Source organism: Condylura cristata, unplaced genomic scaffold (genome assembly GCF_000260355.1).
Source record: "Condylura cristata isolate star-nosed mole 26May11 unplaced genomic scaffold, ConCri1.0 scaffold00012, whole genome shotgun sequence".
In the NCBI taxonomy this organism is placed as follows: domain Eukaryota; kingdom Metazoa; phylum Chordata; class Mammalia; order Eulipotyphla; family Talpidae; genus Condylura; species Condylura cristata.
The window spans coordinates 39,215,149-39,238,943 of NW_004567113.1; the positions used below are offsets into that span (position 1 = coordinate 39,215,149).

The 23,795-nt window shown below is 40.6% G+C and overlaps 1 protein-coding gene across 1 annotated transcript in view; it reads right to left on the reverse strand.

Moving 5' to 3' along the window:
* NWD2 (NACHT and WD repeat domain containing 2) overlaps window positions 1–23,795 on the reverse strand; it is a 108,068-nt gene that overhangs the window by 58,997 nt on the left and 25,276 nt on the right. Inside the window, exon 2 of the mRNA XM_004681355.2 lies at window positions 9,759–9,847. Coding sequence (XP_004681412.1) covers window positions 9,759–9,847 — 89 coding nt within the window. The remainder of the gene's footprint in view (window positions 1–9,758; window positions 9,848–23,795) is intronic.

Below are 23,795 nucleotides of genomic sequence, written 5' to 3' on the forward strand. Positions count from 1 at the left end.
ATTTGAAAAATGTTGTTTTGCATATCTACTTTGTATAGTGATTTTCTTACATTCACTACTCATAGAATCAAGTGCAGTGGCAGTAAATGCTTCCTTAAATCAAGGACCTAGCCTATTAAGAGCTAAACATATGATTGACTAAATACATTGTGGATCAAAGACTAGGGGAAAAGCTAAAGCAAGGTTTTTTGTTTGTTTGTTTGTTTGTTTGAAATATAAACCTCAGTGTCACATGATTTCTTTGGACCTGCAATGATTTTTGCATCTGTTATTTCCTTCAATTTTGGCCACTGATTTGCTTATCCAAGACTTTATAACTATTCTGTTCCCAGCTTTTTTTCTCAAATGGCCATTTCTCAAATGTCTTTATGGGCAAAGAATGATGAGAAAAGATAAAATCAAGCAACCATGAAGAGAGAGGAAATAAATAACCAGAATATCTAGCTTATGTAACACAAAACAGCATTTCAGGCAAGCACACTGCCATATATCCACATGATCAATAACTGGCAAAAAACAGTTGGAAGCCAAAGTGCTCAACAAGACAAGATTTATTGCATACTTAAAAAAATTAAGTTTAGCTTTTAACCTAATGTCCAGGCGCTGCAGACACTGGAATCTAATTTACTATTTACTGGAATACTAACTTGTTGACAGCTGATTTTATGTGCCTTCACTTCTTTCAGCATTAAGTATAAAAGCTCAGCATTAAGTATAAAAGCTCAGGAAAATAATTTGATTTTATCTCTTTTTACTTAAAACCATCTAACTTGTCTTAAGATATATTTAGGAAAACTAATTTATCATACTTATTATAATGTGCTGAATTGGTCTGAGGACAAAAAGCCAACAAATAAAAGCCCTAACAAATTTGACCACTTGAAACCAGACACAGTCATTTAAGCACCAAGATTACCAAAGCAAACAATAAAGTGGCCTCTAAGAAGGTAATAATAACCTCATGCTTTATTTTAAAAAGAGTCCAAGCTGAATTCATAGTCACTTTGTATTATCCTTTTTTTTTTTTCTAGATGGAGCCTTTGTTAAACTGTGTTCTTTCCCAATTTCCCCATACTATATATGACACTATCTAAATGCAAAACCAAATGTATCTACAGGGACAATGTGACTGATTTTGTTTGGAGCAAATACAGTAATGAAATGAAGGTCGTCCTCAGAGTTATTACCATGGTGCTACCCACTCATTTCAATGATCTGCCATTGCTGAGGGCATTTCCTCTGGAAGAATCACCTCATTTCATTGAAGAAAAAAATCTTGTCACTTTATAGTTGGAGCTTATTTTTATTAAAAATGGTTTTCTCCAGTCTTACAGGTCTTTACATTTATAAGACATGGCGCTGAAAGGCCCTTTAGTTCTTTCCAAAAATCAAATCTATTCCTAAAGGGCTTAACATCTGCCACTGCTAAAAATATTCAGAAGAACACAACAGGAACGACATTAGTGTGCCGTGGACATACGTTTCCAAGGACATTAACTTTCCAAAGTGAAGGCAGGACTCACTTGAATGTTTTAGTAACTGTGTCCCTTTACTAGAATGTTCATCCCACCATGGTAGTTATGGTGTATTAGTATGGTAACTCTTGCTCTCGTTATAATGACTTTCCACAAATGCCTACAAGGGATTCAGGAAAAACAAAAAGTCACTTCATGGCCACACCAATCATGGCCACACTTTTATTAGACCTATTGAAAGTACTGACATGTAATTACTCCCTTAGTCATGAGATAGCATGACTAGGACGATAAAGAAAGGGATTTCTGGAAAAAACAAGTCCTATATCAAACCCAGGAAGGACTGGCTGGTTCCTGTGGTCATACATAATCACCAGAGAGAAAGACGGGTCAACAGTGAGAAAGACGATGCTTCATCTGAAGTCTCATGAAGACAAACTAATGGCTTAGACCTTAAGTCTTTGTGTTTAGGGATATTTAGTTCCTATACAGCCCTAACAATTAAAATACGATGGCAAGGAAGAACTAGTTCATGAACTAAGAAGGGACACCTGCAATTCACGCTTGAGGAACACAGGGACGGAGAAAAGGTATCAGTTGCTGCAAGCAGAGAAGCTGTCACAAGGCAGAAACCATGGTGCATCCAAGCTAGAGAGACTCGAGGCAGAGAGAAACCTTACCCAACCTGCAACTAGTTACCAGCTCCCTGTATTGGCAGCTGGGCACAGAGAATGCATCTGAGGGCATTGTTTTTGGTACGGCAATTAAGGGGCCTTTGCCGAGGGGGGAGGCGAACTTGCTGGTGGTGCAGGGAGTTAAGTGTCAGTACTACAAAGCTGTCTTCAGCCACGGCAGCACAATCTGGATCCTCGGCCAGAGAGCTGACCCACATGGCGCGGCAGACCTCTCCTGTCTCTCTCGCTGCTCCCCTCAGCAGTGTATTTCAGTAGATCTGCCTGTTCTCTTTCCCACTCTGTCTCTGTTGAATCCTCTCATCCCTTCACCTCTGGCCTGCATCCCAGATCTTGCATACATAACTAAATAAAACAAATCTTAAAGAAAAAAAAAAGGGTCTTTGGTTCAGTGATGTAGCATATGAATGCTGGAGTTAAACTGCCTTGATTCAAATTCCGAGTTTAGCATTTATTAGCCGTGCTCTCCAGCACTTACTTTTGTATTTTGGATTGTACTAATCTAATAAAGTGGGAAAGATGAAATTTACTTCCCGGGCTCACAGCAAGGGTTAAACAAATTAATATAACCAGTCACACATACTACTTACAAGTGTCTAGCAGGCAGTGAATGCTATATAATATTACCCAGATTTGCCAACAATATTGTTAATTCTGCCTGGAATATTCTTTTAAACCTGACCACTTCCATACACTCAGCCTTCGGGGTATACTCAGACATCAGTTCCTCCCTCAGAAGTCCTTCCTGTGCCTCCAGATGCAACGAGTACCCCACTCTGCATGCCAGGGCACCCTGTATTCCCTCAATGGCAAGCATCACTCTAGCCTGTTTTCACAACTGGATTCTCTGTGAGACTTAAACTCTACAAAGGCAGGAATCATGTCCCCAACTTTTTTTTTTTCAAGATTTATTTATTTATGCATACAGAAGTGGGGTATAGGCCAGAGGTGAGGGGTGGTGAGAGGATTCATCAGAGACAAAGTGGGGAGAAGAACAGGCTGACTGATGAAGTACACTGCTGAGGGGATCAGCAGATGGGTCAGGAGAGGTCTGCCGCGCCATGTGGGTCACCTCCGGGCGGGGATGGAACTCATGCTGAAGTGGCTTTAGCTTCTTAATGCTGCACTTTAACCCGCTGCGCCACCAGGGAGGGCCCCGTCCCCAATTTTATGGGGTGCATAAAGCTGCACCCACCTCCCTCCCTGGTCCAGAACAGAGGCTCAATAAATGCCTATGAATAAATGAATAAGGACTTTGGAATAAGCATCTTAATCTGTTCTTGGGGGCTATGGCAGATATCCGTGAGGAAACACAGGGCAGTCTGGATGGGAAGGAGACTGCACGCCAGAGAGGTTCTTGAGGAGGCCTTCTAGAAAGAACAGGGTTGCAGACAAAATTGTGACATGGACTGAACTTATACAGAAAGCCACAGACAATGTTTGGGGAGCTGAGAGCTAAGGTCAGGCCAAAGAAGACTGTCTCACAGATAAGAATACTGGGTGGAAGTTACTTTTTTCCAATGGCTTATACCTAATGGACAAAGCAGACATCATAATTGGTGCTATTTTTCTGTGTTTTACTTGTTAAAAGATTTCCTCTTCCTCCCTTAAGAAGTAAAGAATGAGGAGGGAGAGAAATAGCTACCTGTCTTCAGAATTTGAGAAAGGCTTCGTGGTGATGGCACCCAATCGGGAGACTTAAATGTCACCTGCACTTGGGATCTCTCATTCTGTTTACTGAAGGATTAATCCTCTTGGGTGACTTCCAATGTTGGGGGAGGGTAATCAGACAGCTACAATTTAGCAGAATTAAATGTCTGGCAGGGTATCGCTCCTCCAGTTCATCCTGGCACTGCCACAATGCCACTGTGCTATATTTAGGAAAATACTAGGTGGAAGCCATATGCACACAGTGTAGAGGATAAGCAGCTCTGTCTGGGGAAGTCAGGCAGGAGAGTTTCTCCACACCATGCTGTCAAGACAGTGAGTGACACAGTTCAACAAGGGTGATCAAGGTCATTTACGACCTAATTTTTTCCCTTCCTTTTTATCTCTTATATCACGCTTTCCTATTTTTTATTAATATTAAATAAACTGTCAGGTGGCTGGGAGGAGGATGCTGTAAGGTGCTTATACTCTTTTTTGGCAGAGATCAATTCGGGAAGACCTGTCCAGGCTTTGACAGACAGTGCCCAAGTGTAGCGCTTGAGTGAAATGTGGGACCCAGTGGGGAGGGGAGCATTTCAATGTAGAAAGAGGCACGCCTTTGACGGAGAGAAAATGGAAAAGGATGACTGGTTGAAAATGGACAAAATACCAGGGGCAAGACCACACATCCTGTCTATTATTAAGTCAGTGACGTATGCTGGCAACTCAGAATAAAATAAATTTTATTGTGATTCCTAAGCTGGCAGATGGGGGGGGGGGAAATTGTGCATAGAAGAGACTGGATAGAGCAGAGAGGCTGTGGAGAAGAAGTAAAATGTGGGAGGAAAGGCAGATGACTCCAGATGTGATGGGCCATTGGTACGCGACTAAGTAAATGTTTACTTCATGAGTCACTAGGAAGGTCAAGGTCACAAGAGTCACCATTCACCCTGCAACTTCAATGTGCAGAGAGAATGTAGTTATTTTGTCCAAAACTAGTGTGGGCTTCCTATCCAATTTCTGTCTTCAGGGAGGCACAATGAAGTGAACTTTCAATTATCCAGTTAAAACCTTAGTTTGGGGTCCTCCCTGGTGGCACAACGGGTAGGACTCAGCACTGCAAGCTAGCCACAGCCTCTGCAGTGGGAGTTCGATTCCCGGCCCCGGAGGTGACCACATGGCGTAGCAGATATCTCGCCCGCCTCTCCCCTCAGCAGTGGACTTCATTGATCTGCCTGTTCTGCTCCCCATTCTGCCTCTGGTGAATCCTCTCACTGCCCCTGTACCCCAGTTCTGTCTGCATCGATAAATAAATCTTAAAAACAAAAAACAAAACAAAACAAAAAAACCCCTTAGTTTGAATTGATGTTTCCAAAGACTCTGCCAGGTGCTTATTCCCTTTTGGATCCAGATGCTGAGTCTCTCAAAGGCCTGGACTTCCCCTCTCCCCTGCTTCTTTGCCTCCAGGATGCTGCCCAGGTGCTGGCTATTCAAATGCAGAAAATTGGAGTTCTCAGGTACCCACGGGCCCCAGACCCTCTGCACTCTCTTCCTGGTTCCTAGCAGCCTCGGCTGGCTCTGGGTGTGACTGAAATCTGGTTCTTTTCTGCTCAGTGTGGTCGAGCCTAGTGTCACTCTGCAGTGGATGCAGGTGAATCTTCCCTGCTGTGGATGGGGAGCCCCAAGCTTTGGGCTCACTCTCCAGCCAGTTATTCATCCCATGCTCTTTTGCAGTCACCTCTCCCTGCCGTGGAGAACTACAAGTGGCTGTTAACTCAGTATTTGGGATGTAAAGTAACTGGAGCAGCTTGGGAAAAAATCAAACCTCATGGTCCCTGGCCATGATGATGATATGTCAATGTCCGGGTACACTGGTGGGATGGGGTGATTGTTATAAGGTGATCGCTTTCCAGAGTCCTACGTAGACGGCAGAGGTAAGTTGCCATCAGTGTTACTGATAAAACTATTTTTACTGATTTAACCCAATTCCCCATTTCCAAAGCAAACCCCAGAGAAATTTGATATGCTTAAGAAATAATTTAAAGGAGAATTTTTCTCTCCAGCTGATGGCCTCATCTGCAAGGTTTTTGTCCTGCAGCATAATTCTTTCTTGTTTGTGATACAGTGAGTGTTCCCTAAATATTTTATCCACTCCTTCTGCACCAGACATTAAGCATCCCTCAGACAGGTGTATTTGGTCAAAGGTCTTCTGTTGCATTCTGATAAGCAAAAGAAAACTGCACATGAATAATTGCATTACGTGGGGTTGGTGATTAGGAGAAAAGAATTTAACAGGTGGAAGACAGGGAAATTAACACTGGCTGAGTGGCTTCCATCCTGTCTCACTGGATTTGCCTAAGACCCAACACATAAACATTATCCCATTCATTTTGCAGAACTGTCAACCACATTAGGCCATCTGCAGAGAGCCGCAAGACTGGTGATGTGCAGACATGGAATCCGAGCCCCTAATCTTTCTAATAGAAAAATTGGTGCTATTTCCAATCTATGCCATAAATCATGTCACATGCTGCATGTTATTGAATATATACAACATCATCAGTTGCAGGCTGCTTGGATATTGCAGGTTCTGCTAAAAAGGAAATGTACTGCCAATTACATGATGACACACCATTTCTTTGGAAGGAAGACCCTGATTTTGGAGATATAAAATGAGGAAAAACATGCATCTTAGAATGAGTGAAATCTGGTATCGTTCAAGGAAGATTATTTGGGCAGCTGTGTACAGTCTGGACCAGAACCCACAAATGCCCAGGGTGGGGTGGTGTGCCACTCAGCACTAAGAAAAGGGAGTGGGAATCTGAGCAATGATGTCACTTGTGAAAAGGAAAGGAAGGAGACATGAAATAGAAGGAGAACTTCTAAGAAACACGGTGACCCGTGAATCAAGGAGAAGAATAGCAGCTTTGATGCTGGTTGGAAGTAACGAATAAGCCAAGATTTTAAATTCCAGAACCCTGGGAAATAGCCGATGAGAAACTGGGAAAAAGGGAAAATTCCAGTTGAAAGGGACCTCAGGGGCACCTTTGCCAAGGATGAGCATCTGTCCCTTGTTCTTGTGGAGCAGAAAGCAGGTAGGACAAGGTCTTCCTGCTGGCAGAATTCAGGCTTCAGCTTCACACTTCTCTCCACACCAAGGAACCCACACCTGCCTGTCAGAGAGAAGGGTGGGGCCAGCACCGGGGACTTCCTGCTCCCAGACCCACTACGACAGTTAAATGCAAGGACAGATGGTGGAACTATTTAACCCTATCTTATTTAGAAATATTAACCATATTTTAGCAAAATTCAAATGGTAGCAAGTGGCGCCACTTTAATAAACAGACAAGTGCTGTTTAAGATTGGAAATTAAGAGGGCTTTGTTTCCAGTAATGTCTCTATTGATTGCAAATAAAGTCCAAGTCTTAAGACATGTTTTTTTTAAAAAGAGTTATTTATGCATATAAGAACTGGCGTACAGGCCAACGGTGCTGTGGGGTATGTGTGAGAGGATTCACCAGAGACAAAGTGGGGAACAGTACAGGCATAAATACAGCACTGAGGGGGACAGAGGGCAGGTCAGGAGAGGTCTGCTGCACCAGGTGAGTCACCTCCCTGGGGATCGAACTCATGCTGTGGTGGCTGAGGATAGCTTCATAGTTCTGTGCTTTAGCCCCTTGTGCCACGAGGGAGGGCCCTTAAGACATGTTTACTAGAAACGGTCTCCAAGACAGTTAAAGAGTTTATTATATAATTGAAGCGAGGACTCAAAACCTGGAAAAGTCTGACACATATAATGTAAAGAACTGAAATGGATTGAGTTTAAAAAAGAGCACTTATGTGATTACTTTAAGCTGGATGAATAACATCTCTAGTCTTCAGTGGCAATCTGAAGGCAATAAGCAAGCAGCCATAGAAAGATGAGGGGCTGAGCATTCCTGATGACCAGAGAGAAGAGCCAAGGCAATATATTGATGTATGCAGGGCTACAATCACGTGGCCACAGCATGGAGGTGAGAGACGTAATGTCAAGAGTACAGAGTAGAGTCTTAAGAATGAACAGGACCTAGAGGTGAAGCAAGTAAGCCAGATTGGAAAGCACTGTAGGAAACAGCATTAGCAAAGGCAAGGCAGCATGAAATAGAGTGGAATATTTGAGTAACTCTAGGTAATTCATTTCTCTAAGGTTCAATGCACAACCAAAGAAGGAATCCACAATACTCTATGACAAATGAGGTTTTTCATGAAGTTACTGGCACCATCAAGGAAAGAGAATTGTCTCTCTAGAACATATATCCCGAGGAGATTCAGAATCCACCTGCCAGAAAAGACACCACTAGAAAGTATTTTCTTTGCAGATTCAGGTATTATAATTTGAGCTCTTATTAGAAGCTAGGACGCAAACAGAACATTGCATATTTCATTTTGTCCACAACCTGAGACATATAAGCTGTCACCACCCCCATTTCAGATACTGAAATAAAGTACTAGCAGGTGAAGTCACTCACTGTATAAAGCTAGGACTCAGTTGCTTATCTTCTTTGTCCAGTGCTATTTCTACTGCTATCCTGCTTCTCATCAACTGATTCAATGCCCTTGTTTAGAATGATCTCTGCTTCAACTTATTCTATGGCTCTTGCCTTCTGCAATTCTCCTCTGGCTTTATCTGTCTTCCTGTGCTTACCTATAACTTAGAAAATAAACACTAAGTTTTTTTCCTTGGCTAATCCTAATTAATATCACGTCAAACAGAGGATATTCTGTAGCTCCATCATTTCCTCACTCAACTTACAAAAATGATGCAAACCCAAAGTAAACCAGAGATGGGATTAATACCCTTGGGCATATTCTTCCTCTCTAGTCACTGGGTCCCAAGGGAGGCCTCAGTCTTTGGGACTCTTGATGAATTGGAAGTTCTGTAACAGTTGAGACGCTGTTATCAGTAGGAACAGATTTCTGAAGGTACCTTCAGAGAAGGCAGTGTTAGACTCATGACAAAGACTTTAATTTAGATTCACAAGTTATGAAGTGAATGGTGACTTAACTCTGCAATATGTGTGTCTAATGGCCTGCCTCTGACTGATACTAGGCAATGAGAGTCACTTTGAGACTATAATATAATACGTATTTGAAGACCTCGTGAGGTAAACCAAGTAATACAGTTGGCCAGGGGAGAGAACAGGGAGACATTTCCTCCACTGGCAGTGGTGCATATGTACTCTTAGGCCCCGAGTCTCCAGCCAGGGTCAGTGCAATGTAAATATGTAGTTAAGATGGCACTGAAGAGTTTTGGTTTCCATTGTAAATGAACCTAATTCTGAATAATGTTACCTGTTGCAAGAAGCATTTGCTTTTTTAGTTTTTGGATGTCCAAGATACCACAATGTTTTGAATACTTCTGTTAGGTGGCAAAAATCAATGGTGTCTACAAAGGCCAGGGTATTGATGAACTTTAGCAATAACATACTCACTTATTCTCTTTTGAAAGACTATTAAAATTTGGGGGGGTGGTACACCCCTAAAATGCTTAGGAAAAAAGAATATTCTACAATGCAAATAAAAAGAAGATAAAGATTTGGCCAGGCTGCTGAAAGGGAATACTTTCAATTTTAGACGGCAAACATTTTCAGACAAAATACCTTACAGAAAGTTGCCCAGAAGCCTGCACCTTCCCACCTTTAACAAAAGAAAACAAACAGACAATGGAGAATATCAAAAGAGCAAATAATGATTTAAAAAAAAAAGTAAGCCAATATCAGACAGAGTCCAAGAAGCTGGGTATAAAAGTATAAAACATCAAAGATGACTATTTAATTTCCATTTTCCAGAGTTCCTTTTCACCCATGTTTAAAGAAATGAAAATTTTAATTGTCTTATAATACCTACGTTGTGATAAGAAATAAACACAAACAGGACATACATCAAAAAGAAGATTATCAGTTACCTGGAATTCTAATCCATAGTTTTCTCTGCAGAATTCTCTCAATTTAGGATACACATTTTCTTTCAGTGCCTGTCTTTCTGCTCCTGTGTCTGTGATAGAAAAATAAACACATAGGAAGTGAGTTATGTCCACATATGCATGTTGAAGGAAATAATGAAAACTCACAAATATTCACATTAATAAAATCAACCAGGAGAGTCATTGTATTTGACTGCAGGGGGTGTGTGTGTGAGCGTGTGTGTGTGTGAGTGTGTGAGTGTGTGTGTGTGTGTGTGTGTGTGTGAGAGAGAGAGAGAGAGAGAGAGACAGGGCGATAGGGAGGAGGAGGGAGGGTGGGCACACAAGCACCAGCAAGTGCCAGCACTGCTTCTGAAACAGCAGGAAGGGCAAAGCCACCACCAGGCTTTCACATGAAGCCTGAAGAGTGGAGGGAATCCCTGGTGTTTTCTGTCTGGCTCCAGAGATGCAAATTCAGTTGATTCCTTAAGCTGAGAGCCTGTCATTTCCAAGACTATTTAGAAACAATACAACTTCTAAAGAATTCAGGACAGCATCCAGAAAATCAGCTCAGTAGTCAGGCAAGACAAATTGCAGGCGCAACCATACAAAACCATACAAAGTCCTTTTGACTGACTCCCGGTTTAAGAGAGCCACGTCTCTTAGAATGGACTTTGGGACTTGCTGCTACCAGAGAAGGGATTTGTCTTACATGTGCCACACCACATAAAAACTTCTACATTTTTTTTTTTAATGATTCATGTCATTATAAAAAACAAAAAGAAACAGAGAACCGGAAACCAGAAGAACCGGAGGATATCTATGTTTAAACAACACTCTGTGGGATCCTCGGCCCTCCTTATTCTTGGGGTATTGTCATGGTGCCGCAGTTCCTGCTTGTCAGCCCAGGGCAGGATCATGCCTCTCATCAAGGGCTAAAGTCCTGTTATAAAGAACACACTCGGACACCAGTATCTGCCGGTAACAACAGGCAGATATTAGACCAGAGACAACATGCTTAGACTGGCAAACAATGGAGCCTCCAGACATTAACCCTGGCCACGCACCGTAGCCTACATCGCTAAGCCCATCCAACACCCCCACCTACACTCCCTTTGTACACGCCCCACCTTTCTACTCCATGTCAATAAATACAAGTCTGCTGTCCGGTAGGGCTGCACCTCACTTCCGGTGTAGCCCCTGGAGGTTCCTCTCACTGCTCCACATGCACCCGAATCACCTTTCCCTCATTCTTGCTGTTTCCAATGCTGCTGCCCAGCGAGACGACATTCTGTATGGAACGGATTCCAAAGTCACCTGTGCTGAGCGATGTTCCACACCAATGGTGACCTGGGAGAACCTTATGACTAAAAGGCTGTCCCTTGCTCAACAAACTTGAGTGAAAGATGAGTAATGGTTTAAAACCATAGGGCTGTGGCCCAAAAATGGATGACTGGATTTAAAAGATGTGGTACATATAAACAATGGAATATTACTCAGCAAACAAAAAAAGAGAAACACATATCATTTGTTGCAACATGGGTGGAGCTGGAAAAGAACATGCTTAGTGAAATAAGCCAGAAAGAAAAGGAAAAATACAGGATGGTTTCACTCATAGCAGGAATATAACGGAACAGGTGAGAAAATAATAATGGTGAACCGCTATATACCAGAGACATTTTGTGGGGGTGGAGCGGGGAATGGGATCAAAAACATTGGGGGGAGGGAAGTGCATGGGACTATGGTGATGGCACATGGGTGATTTGGTGATGGGATGCCCAAGGGAATTGCAAATGAGATGGAAAAATGCACAAAGTGATGTAAAAATAAAAATAAACTACTATATATATATACATATTATATAAAAATATATAAAATTATATATATAATTAAAAAAATATTATATATATGTATTTAAAATTGGGCTGTGGGTGAAAAGTACCACTTGGTAAGAGTTCCAGAATGACTGCTACGACTATAAAACATTTACTCACTACATTTATAACAAAGGGACCAACTTGAAAGACTTTCCTTATTATCCTTAAGCACATCTGTCTATGCAAACACAACCATATGTTGCGTTGACCTACTCCACTTTCCTGGGGTTCTCAGGTCTATTTTGAGATGCAAATAACCAAACCTGAGAATGTGAAATGCAGCTGCAGCCTGGCAGGATGACAGGAAGCTGTGTTTACATGGTTCCCAAAGCTGCAGCGCAGCATCTTCGAGATTACCCTGTGGTCCAACGAACAGGGTATTCTCCGACCTTGTTCCATCATGGACCAAAGGGAAAGGGAACGGCAGGAGGAGCAAGGTGAGGAGTGACGCACCCCCGAAGGTGATGGCCTGGAGGCTGTGCTCCTTTGCTGCACTTTACGGGCCCACGTTGCTAGACTCACATTGAAGTGGATGACATGCAGAACCTTTATGTCTATGTAAAGTCAGAGATGTCTAAAACCCAAGTAACAAAAAGTTAACTTTGTAAAATAAAACATATTGCAAGATGTGGACATTAAGGATGTTTTCGATGAGGACTATTGCTAGGAAATTTTGAAGAATACTATTCAACAGATAAGTGAAAAATTAGGAGAAAATATAAGGAGAATTTTTTTTAACACCCTTAAAACGTAACTGTAACTCATTATGAGGTTCTGAGGACTGAAAGGACAACAGTGAAGAGGAGAAGGCAGGGAAATGGTATCTAATGACTGACATTCACTGAGTGCTTACGAATGCTGAAGAGCCGGCCAAGTATTAAGTCGCTTCTGGCAAGAACATTAAGAAATAGATAAAATGACTTCCATTTTTTTTTTTTACAAGGGAAAAATGAAACAGAGGGGCTAACTCGATTGGGTCATATGGCCACTAAGTTGGAGAACACAATTTGAATCCAGAGTGCTGAATGCTTTCGCTGGCACGAATTATAGCAAATCCACACTGTGCAAAGAATCAATCAATGAAAATGATCATTGGGATAACTCCATGGAACGGCTAAGGGACATCTCAACACTGATGAACTAACATACTTGAGTTATACTTGGTGGATCCTCGCCCTTCTATAAAATGCCCTTCAACAGCCAAACCACCCAAAGTTCTTGTGTGCTGTCTACATGAATCATGAGTTCATCTGCTTCTTTCACCTCTGATGCTGGATGCAGACCAAATCTTCTGTCATCCAGACTCTTCTTCCAGTTTCCATATTGCCCGCTCTCTCTCTCTAATCCTTCTCCCCAGAGCAGCAAACTGATCTTTTAAAAATGCAAAGCGGATCACATTAATAGCTTGTTGAAAGCCTTCCAATAGCTCTTCATGGGACTAAATGAAGTCCATGCTTCTAACCTTGAATGAATGTTTTCACTCTCCCCCTAAGCTCATCTCTTACCACTTCCCTGTTCACGTCCCTTCAGCAGCCGCTGGCTTCCCTTGGTTTGTGGATCAGAGCTCACACACATGCCTTTCACTCTAGCTGTGACTTCCTCCTAGGTCCTTAGGTCTGCTATCATCCTAAGACAGCGCCTGTCATTCAAGTGTCCCTTCAGTGCCTCCTCAGAGAGGTCTCCTCTGCGGTCTCCCTCTACAAAGCTACCAACCACCCTTCGTTATATCACCACCTGTCCATTTTAGAACTGTTGTTGGAATTTGTTTATTGTTGCCTCCATTTCCATGTGAGCTAATAGGGAGTCAGACCTGTTCTGTCTCAGTCACTGCTGTATGCCCAGTGATTAGTCATGCTCCATTAAGGAGTGAATGAATGAAAAAACCCACACATGCAGAGTGACAAACATGAATGGACAGGAAATGCTTCCTCACCATCACCTCCAGAGAGAGAAAGTCTCTCTATGTTACAATTTGTCACTGGATCAATATAGAATCAAGACAGTGTGGAATTCTGGGCTATAAACAATGGAGTTTAGAAAATTGGTGTCTGCCGTGAGGGGAGTGAATGAACTGAAACTGCTTTCTGGTTTCTGGCAGAATATTGATACATTTTACTAAATTACAATGAATCTTTCTAAAAAATGAGAAGGAAGCATCTGCACATATCTTCCAGGCATTCTGTGCTACTTATTATAAAAATGACTCAAATTTTGCTATATTTGTATTAGTATATGATGATTGGCTCTGGAAATGGAAAAGTAATTAAGATAGAATGGATTAATTATGATGGGTGACAGATAAGCTGGCTTAATTAAATCGAAAAACCGGATTCCTGCTGACGACAAATCCGGAGAACTGGAAATTTTAAAACATTAGAATGTCATGGATAGGAAAAAATAAGTCACAGAACGTCACGCATAAAAAGGGATCTCTTGGAAAACTGTAGATCAGAGACAAGGTGCATCATCATTTATTCTCTATACATAATCACTGCCTCCATTTGTATTTATGTATTAACACTTTGTTTACAGACCTCTGTTGAGGAGGTCTGTAAACAATTCTTTGATGATTTCAGAGTTAATGAGGGGTCTCTGCATAATACCTGAGTCATCAACAGAAGGAATATTAGTTGGGGGAGAATTATTAACCAATATTCTAGAAAAACCTGAATTTTACATCAATAGGGTTTAGATTAGTTCTAAATTTTCACTAAAAACAAATAATATTCCCAAATGAGCTTGTTGGATTGGAATCTTACCACTTGACCTCACCTGAGCCCAAAGCCCAAAGCCATGGTAAAGACATTTCCCTCTCAGCAGCTCAGAAAATTTATTTAGAAAATATATTTTCTGCTAAAACTGTCTTTCTCATTTGGTTTCCCAGGGTTCTTTATGATTGCTTTTGCCTGGATTCTCTCTCTTCACCTGGCTCCTCAGCCAGTGATTCACTTGGACATCCTGTCTGGTTTTGTTATTATTGTTTTATTGATTCCCTTTTGCTGCTTCTGCTCCTTTAAGTTCTGTGTGTCCAACCAGCCACACACTCTTTAGTTTGGCCACTCTCTATTTTTGCATTCATTGTTTCTCAACCCCGAGAGCCCAAAAGTCTCCTATCTGATCTCAGTAGAACAGGCACATCTACTGAAACGCACTGCTGAGGGGAGCAGCACGCAAGTCAGCAGAGTCAGCTGTCACCTCCCTGGCTGGGGATCGAACTCAGGCATAGCAGTGATAGTACTGAGACTTATCCCCTAGGCTACTAGGGAGGATCTGGTGAAGATAAGGCACCTGACATGTGTATGCTCAATGGAGCTGAGAAGATAAATCCCAAGACAAAACAACAAATCCCAAGAAAACCAACCTGATTCTTAGAGGTCTTGGTTGGCAATTGGTGGCCCAAAGGATAAAGATTCAACAGAAGTAAATATGTTGCCTAATTAGGTTCCATCTTCTGTTCTTCAACATGTACCACTCAGAGCATGAGTTTTCAGATATTATTTGAACTTGTCTTTACAGAAACTACTCTCCAAGCTCAGAATTCCCTATCAATTGCATCATCTCCTTGGCCTTGACGAGTCCCATTTGAAGATGGACACGTTGTGAACTCCTGGTCACCCCACAATGTTCTGATAACCCTAGAAAGCATCATGTGTTGTACTTTATTGCAAAATTTATTATTATGTTGTCACCACATTAGATTTGTGAATTCAGAGGGTAAAGACTCTCCCTTTCCTTTTTATATCAGAGAATCAGAGTAGACCCCAGCACAAGTACTCAATGAATGAATAAACAGATGCCATTATGTTGAAAATGCTACATAAATACAACTAAAGAAAAATACATCTCCATAAAGCTAAGTAATATAAATCAAACTCCAAGGTAATTCTAAGTAATAGTTGAAAATGCAGACAGCATTATTAGCTATATGAATTTTCAGTGATGTTAACATATATCTATTTCACCACCTGACTCCCCTTCTGCTGTAGTAACCATCATGCTATCCAAATTCAAATCTAAGAGCTGTTCTCTGTTCATGTGCTGTCTTCCACGAGTCAGATTATATGATGCTTGCCCTCCTCTGTCACGGTGTCAGCTGGCAAAATCCCCTTAGATCCATCCATACGTTACAAAGGGCAAGATTCCATGTGTATATAAAGCTTTGCTATTTTTTTTTTTTGTTGTTGAGAAGCATATTTCTAAAAGTGCTTTAATTAATTACATAAAATTTAAAGTCCTTAGGAATCAATAAACATAAAGGTAACAAATATGAATGGGGAACAATTTCATTGTTCCATAAAGAACAATGAAATTATCTGGTATACAAACCAAATAACATGTTTAAAGGAATAGAAGTAGGCACACTGAAGAAAAGAACAGAAGCACAAATTTAAGAAAATCAATAAAGAAAATCTGATCTATCTATCTATCTATCTACCTATCTATCTGCATGCATGCATATATTAGACCAATCTGATAGATACATGTAACATCTGAAGCACAAGAAATGCTGGTGTGCAAAGAAACTTGGAAAAACATAGCTAGGTTAACAAAATATAATACAAAAAAAATTCTCTAATTTGGGTTTAAAAAGTAGAATTAAAATCATAAGTAGAACTAGCATGTAATCAGATGTAAGTAAAATCTAAGTCTTTATGTTCTTCACGAAGATAATCACATTTTCAGTATCTTTATTCTTTTGAGTGTATTTACTTTATTTTTAAAAATTTTATTGATTTGCCAATAGTTTACTTAACTATGTAATTGTGGTAACTTCATGTGCGAATATGTGCATATTTCACTCACCCCCCCCCCCAACACTCCGGTATCATTATTAGGAGGAGGGAGAAAAGTGCCTTCATTGCTTCATTGCTCCTCCAGTCTGCTTGCTTAAATTTCTAAGGTAGCCGCTAAGCTAGGTATAGATTTCACATGAAGTGTGCTATTGAAGAAACTGACTTATTTGTGCTTTATCATAACAAAGATTTTTCTTTTCAAAATATTCATGTGATAAAATGATTCATGAAGTTACTGCAAAATTGGTAACTTCAGAGTTTTCAGGTGCTTTTTTTTGGTTTTGTAATTTTGAGAAGGGCTTCCAGTTAGCATAATTCATCTCTATTTTTCTTGCAGGTTAAAGTCTACTGAAAAACACCGTAAAAGCAGCCCTCTCTGGTGGTGCAGCGGGTTAAAGCACAGCAATAAGAAGCTACAGCCACTTCAGCATGAGTTCCATCCCCGCCCCAGAGGTGACCCACATGGCATGGCAGACCTCTCCTGACCCACCCACTACTACCCTAGGCAGTGTACCTTGTCAATCTGCCTGTTCTTCTGTCCACTCCACCTCTGGTGAACCCTCTCACCCACCACACCTCTCGACTGTACCCCAGTTCTGTAAGCATAAATAAAAAAATCTTTAAAAAAACACTAGTTTAAAAAAAAAAAAAAACACCAGTAAGAACTGTGCATTGCAGAGTTACTCAAATAATATGGAATTTGAAATTTACACTGTATTAGTATGTCTTCCCTCACACACAGCTCTCAACTAGGACTTGCCATATTAAAACACATTGATTGCTGTAACATATTTTGCAAAATCGAAGACATATAATAGCCCTACTCTTAATCACTTACAGCAAATTGTGATTAGACAGCAGGTAGCTATGAATGAGGTTACAATCAACATACAGTAAGTTCTAGAACAGAGACAAGCAAAATGTTACTGAAACAGAGAAAGGATTTTTTTTATTTATGCGTACACAACTGGGGTACAGGCTAGAGAGCGAGCCGGGAGCAAAACTGGCAGATGTACTAAAACTCACCACTGAGGGGGGCAGCAGGCAGGTCAGGAGAGGTCTGATGTGCCTTGTGGGTCGCCTCCCCAGCTGGGGATCGAATTCATGCTGCAGTGGCTATGACAGCTTCACAGTGCTGTGCTTCAACCCTTTGTGCCACTAGAGCGGGCCCGAGAAATGATTTTTTAGCTTGATTACCAGGTAGAGTGTATCAAAGAAGGTGGTATTAAGACCTGAAACAAAGTTATCCCAACTAGAAAAAGAGGTAGCAGCCTAAGTAAAGTGAGGAATGTATGAAATGTGTACAATGTGTTTGTGAAACATGAAGTAGAGCTGTTTTCAGTAATATAATGCATTGGGGTTGTATTATAGTGTATCAACTATAAGCATTCTTCAGTTCTTCTGTGTGCAGGAATTTGGGATATAACAGTAATTCCTCCTCATAATCAAATGAAAAAGAAAAAAAATCCATATAGAGAATACCAAACACATCATTCACATTTTAGTCAACTCTTGGAAAACATCTTCATACCAGGGCTGGAATGCAGCCCCTAGGCTGCCGGCATCTGCTTGTACCTGGCTGGCCTGTCAGCTCGAGACTGACTCATAAATCAGGTCATCCTTCATTTGTTCAACTTCCATCAGGTTCCCAGCACTCCGACAGTGCTAGGGAATCGAAGGAGATACGACCCGGTTCCCTCAACGGAACTTGTATTTTACAGAGTCAAAATGAAACACCCATAATTCTGGATGGCAACACATGTTCTAGGGGGATGAGAGGGGGATGGTTCAGGAGATGAGGGGAGTGGTCTCAGGGGATTGGGGGATGGTCTCAGGGGGTGTGGGGCGGTGGTCTCAGGGATGTGGGAGATGGTCTCAGGGGATGTGGGGCGGTGGTCTCAGGGATGTGGGAGATGGTCTCAGGGGATGGCCAGGGGGAGACGTCATCACATGCTCTAATTTCCTCAGATGTCCAAATGCGCTCTGAAATATCTGAAGATCATGAAGTCTGGCCTTCAGCAAACTTGTGTGTGTGTAAATCTAATGCTGTGCAATTCCTTTTGGATATTAGCTGAGCCACATGGATGGTGAAGTTGAGGTATAACTGTCTAAAGAGTCAGTTTCCCACATTAAAACAAAACAAAACAAAACAAAACAAAAAACAAACAAACAAAAAAACCACGACAATTCTGGAAAAGAGTTTAAGGTGGTACTTCTGCCAGAGGTACATGGCGGTAGTGATGGGTAGTGCTTTAACTATAATGGAGCTGATCTCATGGATTTATGAATGTACCTATCTGGTCTCATCAATGAAGAGATGAGCTATTCAAGTCCTGTCACAACAAATGAAATGCAGTTTTACACAGGAAAAAAAAAAAAAAAGCAAAACTGAAAGTTTTGGTCAAGTTATCTTCTCATTCTAGTGCATTTATGAATATTACTTAGTGTGAACTTCTAAATACTATGCACAGCTAAAGGTAGTAATGGTTCCTTTTAATGCATTAAAGTATGTTTTCACTTTACTTTTCCAAAATATCAATATTGAATGTTATAAAAATACTTTTAGCATTTGCTTTCAAATAAAATATTCAACACTCAATGCTTTTCATGGAACATTTTCCTTTAGAAATCCATTATACTTAAAGTAAATATCTGCATGGAGCCCACTACACTGATGTAATTAAAATTAAATTTACAAAAAGGTAATGGAGATTTTATCAGCAACAGCATGCAATTCAGCTTAGCAGCTAAAATAACTGAAGAATTTTTCCTATATAATCTGGATGAATAAAATGTTGCATTTAAAGTGTTTTTAAGTCTCATAACAATCACTAGATTGGACTATTCTTTTTGCTATGACATGGTGTTAGGTAATACAAGAAAATCAAAGTGTCATAAAAGTAAGAACTTGGCCATATTAAGCTATTTTTAAATTGCTGTGCTAACTATTTAGGGAAGGCCTGCTAATGAGGCTGGTTATCACTGTAGTGTACACATGGAGTGCTGACGGAGGCCAAATTCAGGCCTTTGGTGAAATGATCCTGGTATGAACACTATTTCTTTAAATAAAAATATAAAGACTATATGGAAAAAAATTTGCTGAAACTGGGTGGGACATTTACTGCATGTTATAGAAAAAGCTGATGAACTATAATGACCCTTCTGACTTAGGGGAAAAGGGAAATAAAAGTAGCATGAAAATGCAACTATAAAAATAACATATTTCCTAGGAAATTTAAAAAAAATTTATTTTAGTGAACACTGTAAATTTCAGATATATTGAAAATCAATATAGCTATATACGACATCTAGATTTTACTGCTATAAGTTCAGTCTGTCCTTCACCTCGCTCGTGGTGCCATTGTCTCCTTTATCCCAATTTACCTTTCCCGTAACCACTACTTAATTAGTCTTACAATCCAAAAGTTTGTTTTTGTGTTATGTAATTCATTTGTGTTTCCCCTATATACTACAGATGAGTCAAATCACATGGGGTTTGACTTTGACTTATTTTAGTAAGCAAAATACTGTCTGATAATATCCTGAAGTTGCCAATGACATTTTCATAATGGTTCTCTTGACCTAGAACTTAACATGGTAACTATACATTAATGGGATTTTTAACAAATACCTCCAGTACTGTTTATAGTATGTCACTTTTACTGCCCCAGATAATAACCTGGCTCTAGTTGCTCTCAATTGGAAATTTCCATGAAACTTTTGCAATTTTTACAAATGGCAGGATTTCGCTTTTTTGTTGTTCAGTTTTTCCAGCTGTATAGTATTCTGCTCTGTACATTTACCTCATCTTTATCCATTTGTCAAAAAACCACCTTTATTACTATACCTTCAAAAGTTTTTTATATGAAACAGTATGTTGGAAAAATTGGAAGAAATGAACTGATTTAATCAGAACTAATGCACATTGATATTATAATTCCTGACATAAGTATTTTAGTCAAATCAGTTCATCAGTAAATTACTTATTTTTCAAAAATGATGCTTCTGTGAAAGTATGTGTTCTAAGCAAGTGACAAAAGATAATGCTCATGATGATTAAGAAAAAATTGCAAAAGTTTCATGGAAACTTCCAATTGATAGCAACCAGTAAAAGTGACATACTTGAAACAGTACTGGAGGTATTTGTTTAAAATCCCATTAATGTATAGATACTATGTTAAGTTCTAGGTCAAGAGAACCATTATGAAAAAGTCATTGGCAACTTCAGGATTAAAACTTCAGTTATGGCAAAGCTAAAAAAACCACATGTGGATAAATTTAAAAAAACAATTACTAATAATTCAACTTTAATTTATAAACTTTTTCTAGGGCTCACTTTTCATTAAATAACAAATGATTCATCCAGTATCAATTTCATTCCTTTCTGTTCCTAAAACAACTGGGTTCAGTTAATCCTGTGAAAACTGACCAGCTACCACTGATTTAAACCACAGACACTGAGCATTGTGGAACAGATACACACAGGAAGCTCACAGCAATTTCCACTTTTCTGTGAAACCTGTCCTGGGCATATGGACTCTGCCAGAAGAGGAAGAGACTGGAAGCTAAAGCTTGAATTCTATCCCAGATTATAACCACAAAACCTCCAAGGAAATAATGAGTTGCTGATTAAATCTCTGCTCATACTGTCTTGAAAAATTAATATATAAATTAGGTTGACAATTAGAAACACTATATATAACATGTTTAATTTGACAGCTTGGCTATTGTAATACATTTAACAACTGTTTCTCCTTCTTGCTTTATTCATTTTCACCTTGGGGTTAAGTGATACTGGGGAATGTGATCCTGGAACAGAAGGCATTTGCAGAAGGCTAACGTGTGAAATTAATTTTCCATGCACTGGCTTTATTCCTATTGACATAAAGGATCCACATAAAACATTTTACATTAGAAAAATCCCATTATTTTTATTCTGATTTTTTTTTCCTTCAGTGTCATTAAACGAAGTTATGCTTTGTGAGAATACAAGCAGCAGTCATACTCCACTGAGAGTCATTAAAGCCTCCTGATTGAGAACGGCTCAGTGGCTTTTTCAGGACTCTGACAAACATGGTTTCCCTAAATCTCACAATCATCCCAGCAGCAGGCCTCATGATCTCCAGTCTCCACACAAGGAAACGCTAAGTTGCTAAGTAACTTGCCGAGTGCTCACAGGCTGTAGCGGTGTCTTCATGGTTACTGCAGGGCCCACAGCCCACAGTGCGTGAACTTCCCGCTGCCCCCCATACTGATTGAATTCCTCACCCTCCCATAACTCAGAAGGACAAAGACGAATAGGGGATAGTTTCACTTAGGTGTGGCATACAGAGAAACCTAACAAAAGCTCAAAGACAAACCTCGAAAGCTGCCTACAGAGCTGACCAAGGGGAAAGGAGCAAGAGCTCACGGGACGGTGACTAAAACTACCAGGAGAGGGAGGCTGGTGGACAGGAGCAGAGGCAGAGGCGGGCTCAGGGGAGGATGACTGGAGTTTTGATGGCAGGTGTGGTGAAATCACACGCAATATTGGGGCGCCCTGGTGGTACACTTTCCTAATACTCTGCAAATAATCTGCAATTGTGAAAGGGCCTAGGCTTGAGGGTCAGAGGTCACTGATTACAATTACTGTATTGACATCTGTCAGTTAACTTCTCACAACCACCCCTGGAAGAAGGCACTGCTCCAACTTCTACAGATATGGAAGTGGGAGCACTGTGAGGTTAAGCAATTCCTGCAAGGAGATGCGTGGGTAATGTTAGCCACACTACTCAGGAAATGTCAGATGAGCAGAATCCAGGGAAGAAGTTAATACTTCCAAATAAAAGGTCTAGATATGCTGTGCAAACAAGCCTAGCATAATAGCTGCAGTCAAACCCACATCCAGTAAGCAGTAAAGGGAAGTGATTGGTCTGCGCCTGTATATTTCTAACTCCAGCTGGGCAAGGATGCAGATTCACTGGAGGTCGGTGGGTCTGACTTGATGAATTACTGATGCTTAGTCGGGAGAAGGTTGACTGTTTTTATAGTCACAAACTGCATTCACTGTACAAGAAATAGTATTCAGGTGGATTAAAAATCTTTACATGCTTTCCTAGGCACCTAAATTACTTCAAGACCAGGAGCTAAAACAGGCAAAGGGGAGAACAATCATTACTAGTCTGTGTTCATCCCATCTCTGAAACAGAATATGGCAATAGTGGAATCAATTTATAAAAGAAATGATTTTTTTTCCCGCAATTTGTGCAGTGGATTATACACATTGTGCTTAAGTCTTGGGTTGTTTTGTTTTTCATGTTTAACAGCATTCCAGGGAGAGAAGTATGGCTTCTATAAGAAATACACCAGTGACGTGAAATGGATAGACGATTATTGAATACTAAAACTCTATGGATTTGTGGTAAGCAATGTTACACTCACTACGGCTGAGACAGTGGCTATACAGAAAAGACAGAGCCTGCCATTTCTCTACAGGGAATCACATGTTGTGAGACCACACGAGATCACATTTACTAGACTACTTTGACTTAACTGCAAGTACTAATGTGTTTGTGTAAAGAAGAGGATTATAACTTTTACATCCAGAAATTAGTTTAAAATAAAAACATTTTCATATGAACTATGCTGATGACCAAAACAGAAGATAACAGAATGGAGTAAATCATGTCAGGGAATTGCAATAGGCATCTCAACAGCAACAGGCATCGCAAAAACAGACATCTCAACAACAGGTACCTCAGCAACAGGCGTCTCAACCACAGGCATCTCCACAGCAATAGGCACCTCCACAGCAACAGACATCTCAGTAACAGGAACCTCAGCAACAACAGGCATCTCAGTAATAGGCAGTTCAACAGGCATCTCTATAGTAACAGGCATCTCAGCAACAACCAGCAATTCAGCAACAACCAGCATTTCCACAGCAACAGGCACTTCCATAGCAACAGGCATCTCAACAACAGACACCTCCACAGCAACAGGCACTTCCACAGCAACAGGAATCTCAGCAACAACAGGCACCTCAGCAACAACAGGCACCTCAGCAACAACACACACTTCAGCAACAACAGGCACCTCAGCAACAATACGAGTCTCAACAACAGGCATTTCAACAGGCATCTCAGCAATAACAGGCATCTTAACATCAGGCATTTCAACAGGCACCTCAACAGCAACAGGTATTTCAACAACAGGCACCTCCACAGCAACAAGTATCTCAATAACAGGCACCTCAGCAACAACAAGCATATCTACAATAGTCATTTCAACAGGCATCTCAGCAACAACAGGCATCTCTACAATAGGCATTTCAACAGGCATCTCAGCAACAACAGGCATCTCCACAGCAAAAGGCACCTCAGCAACAACAG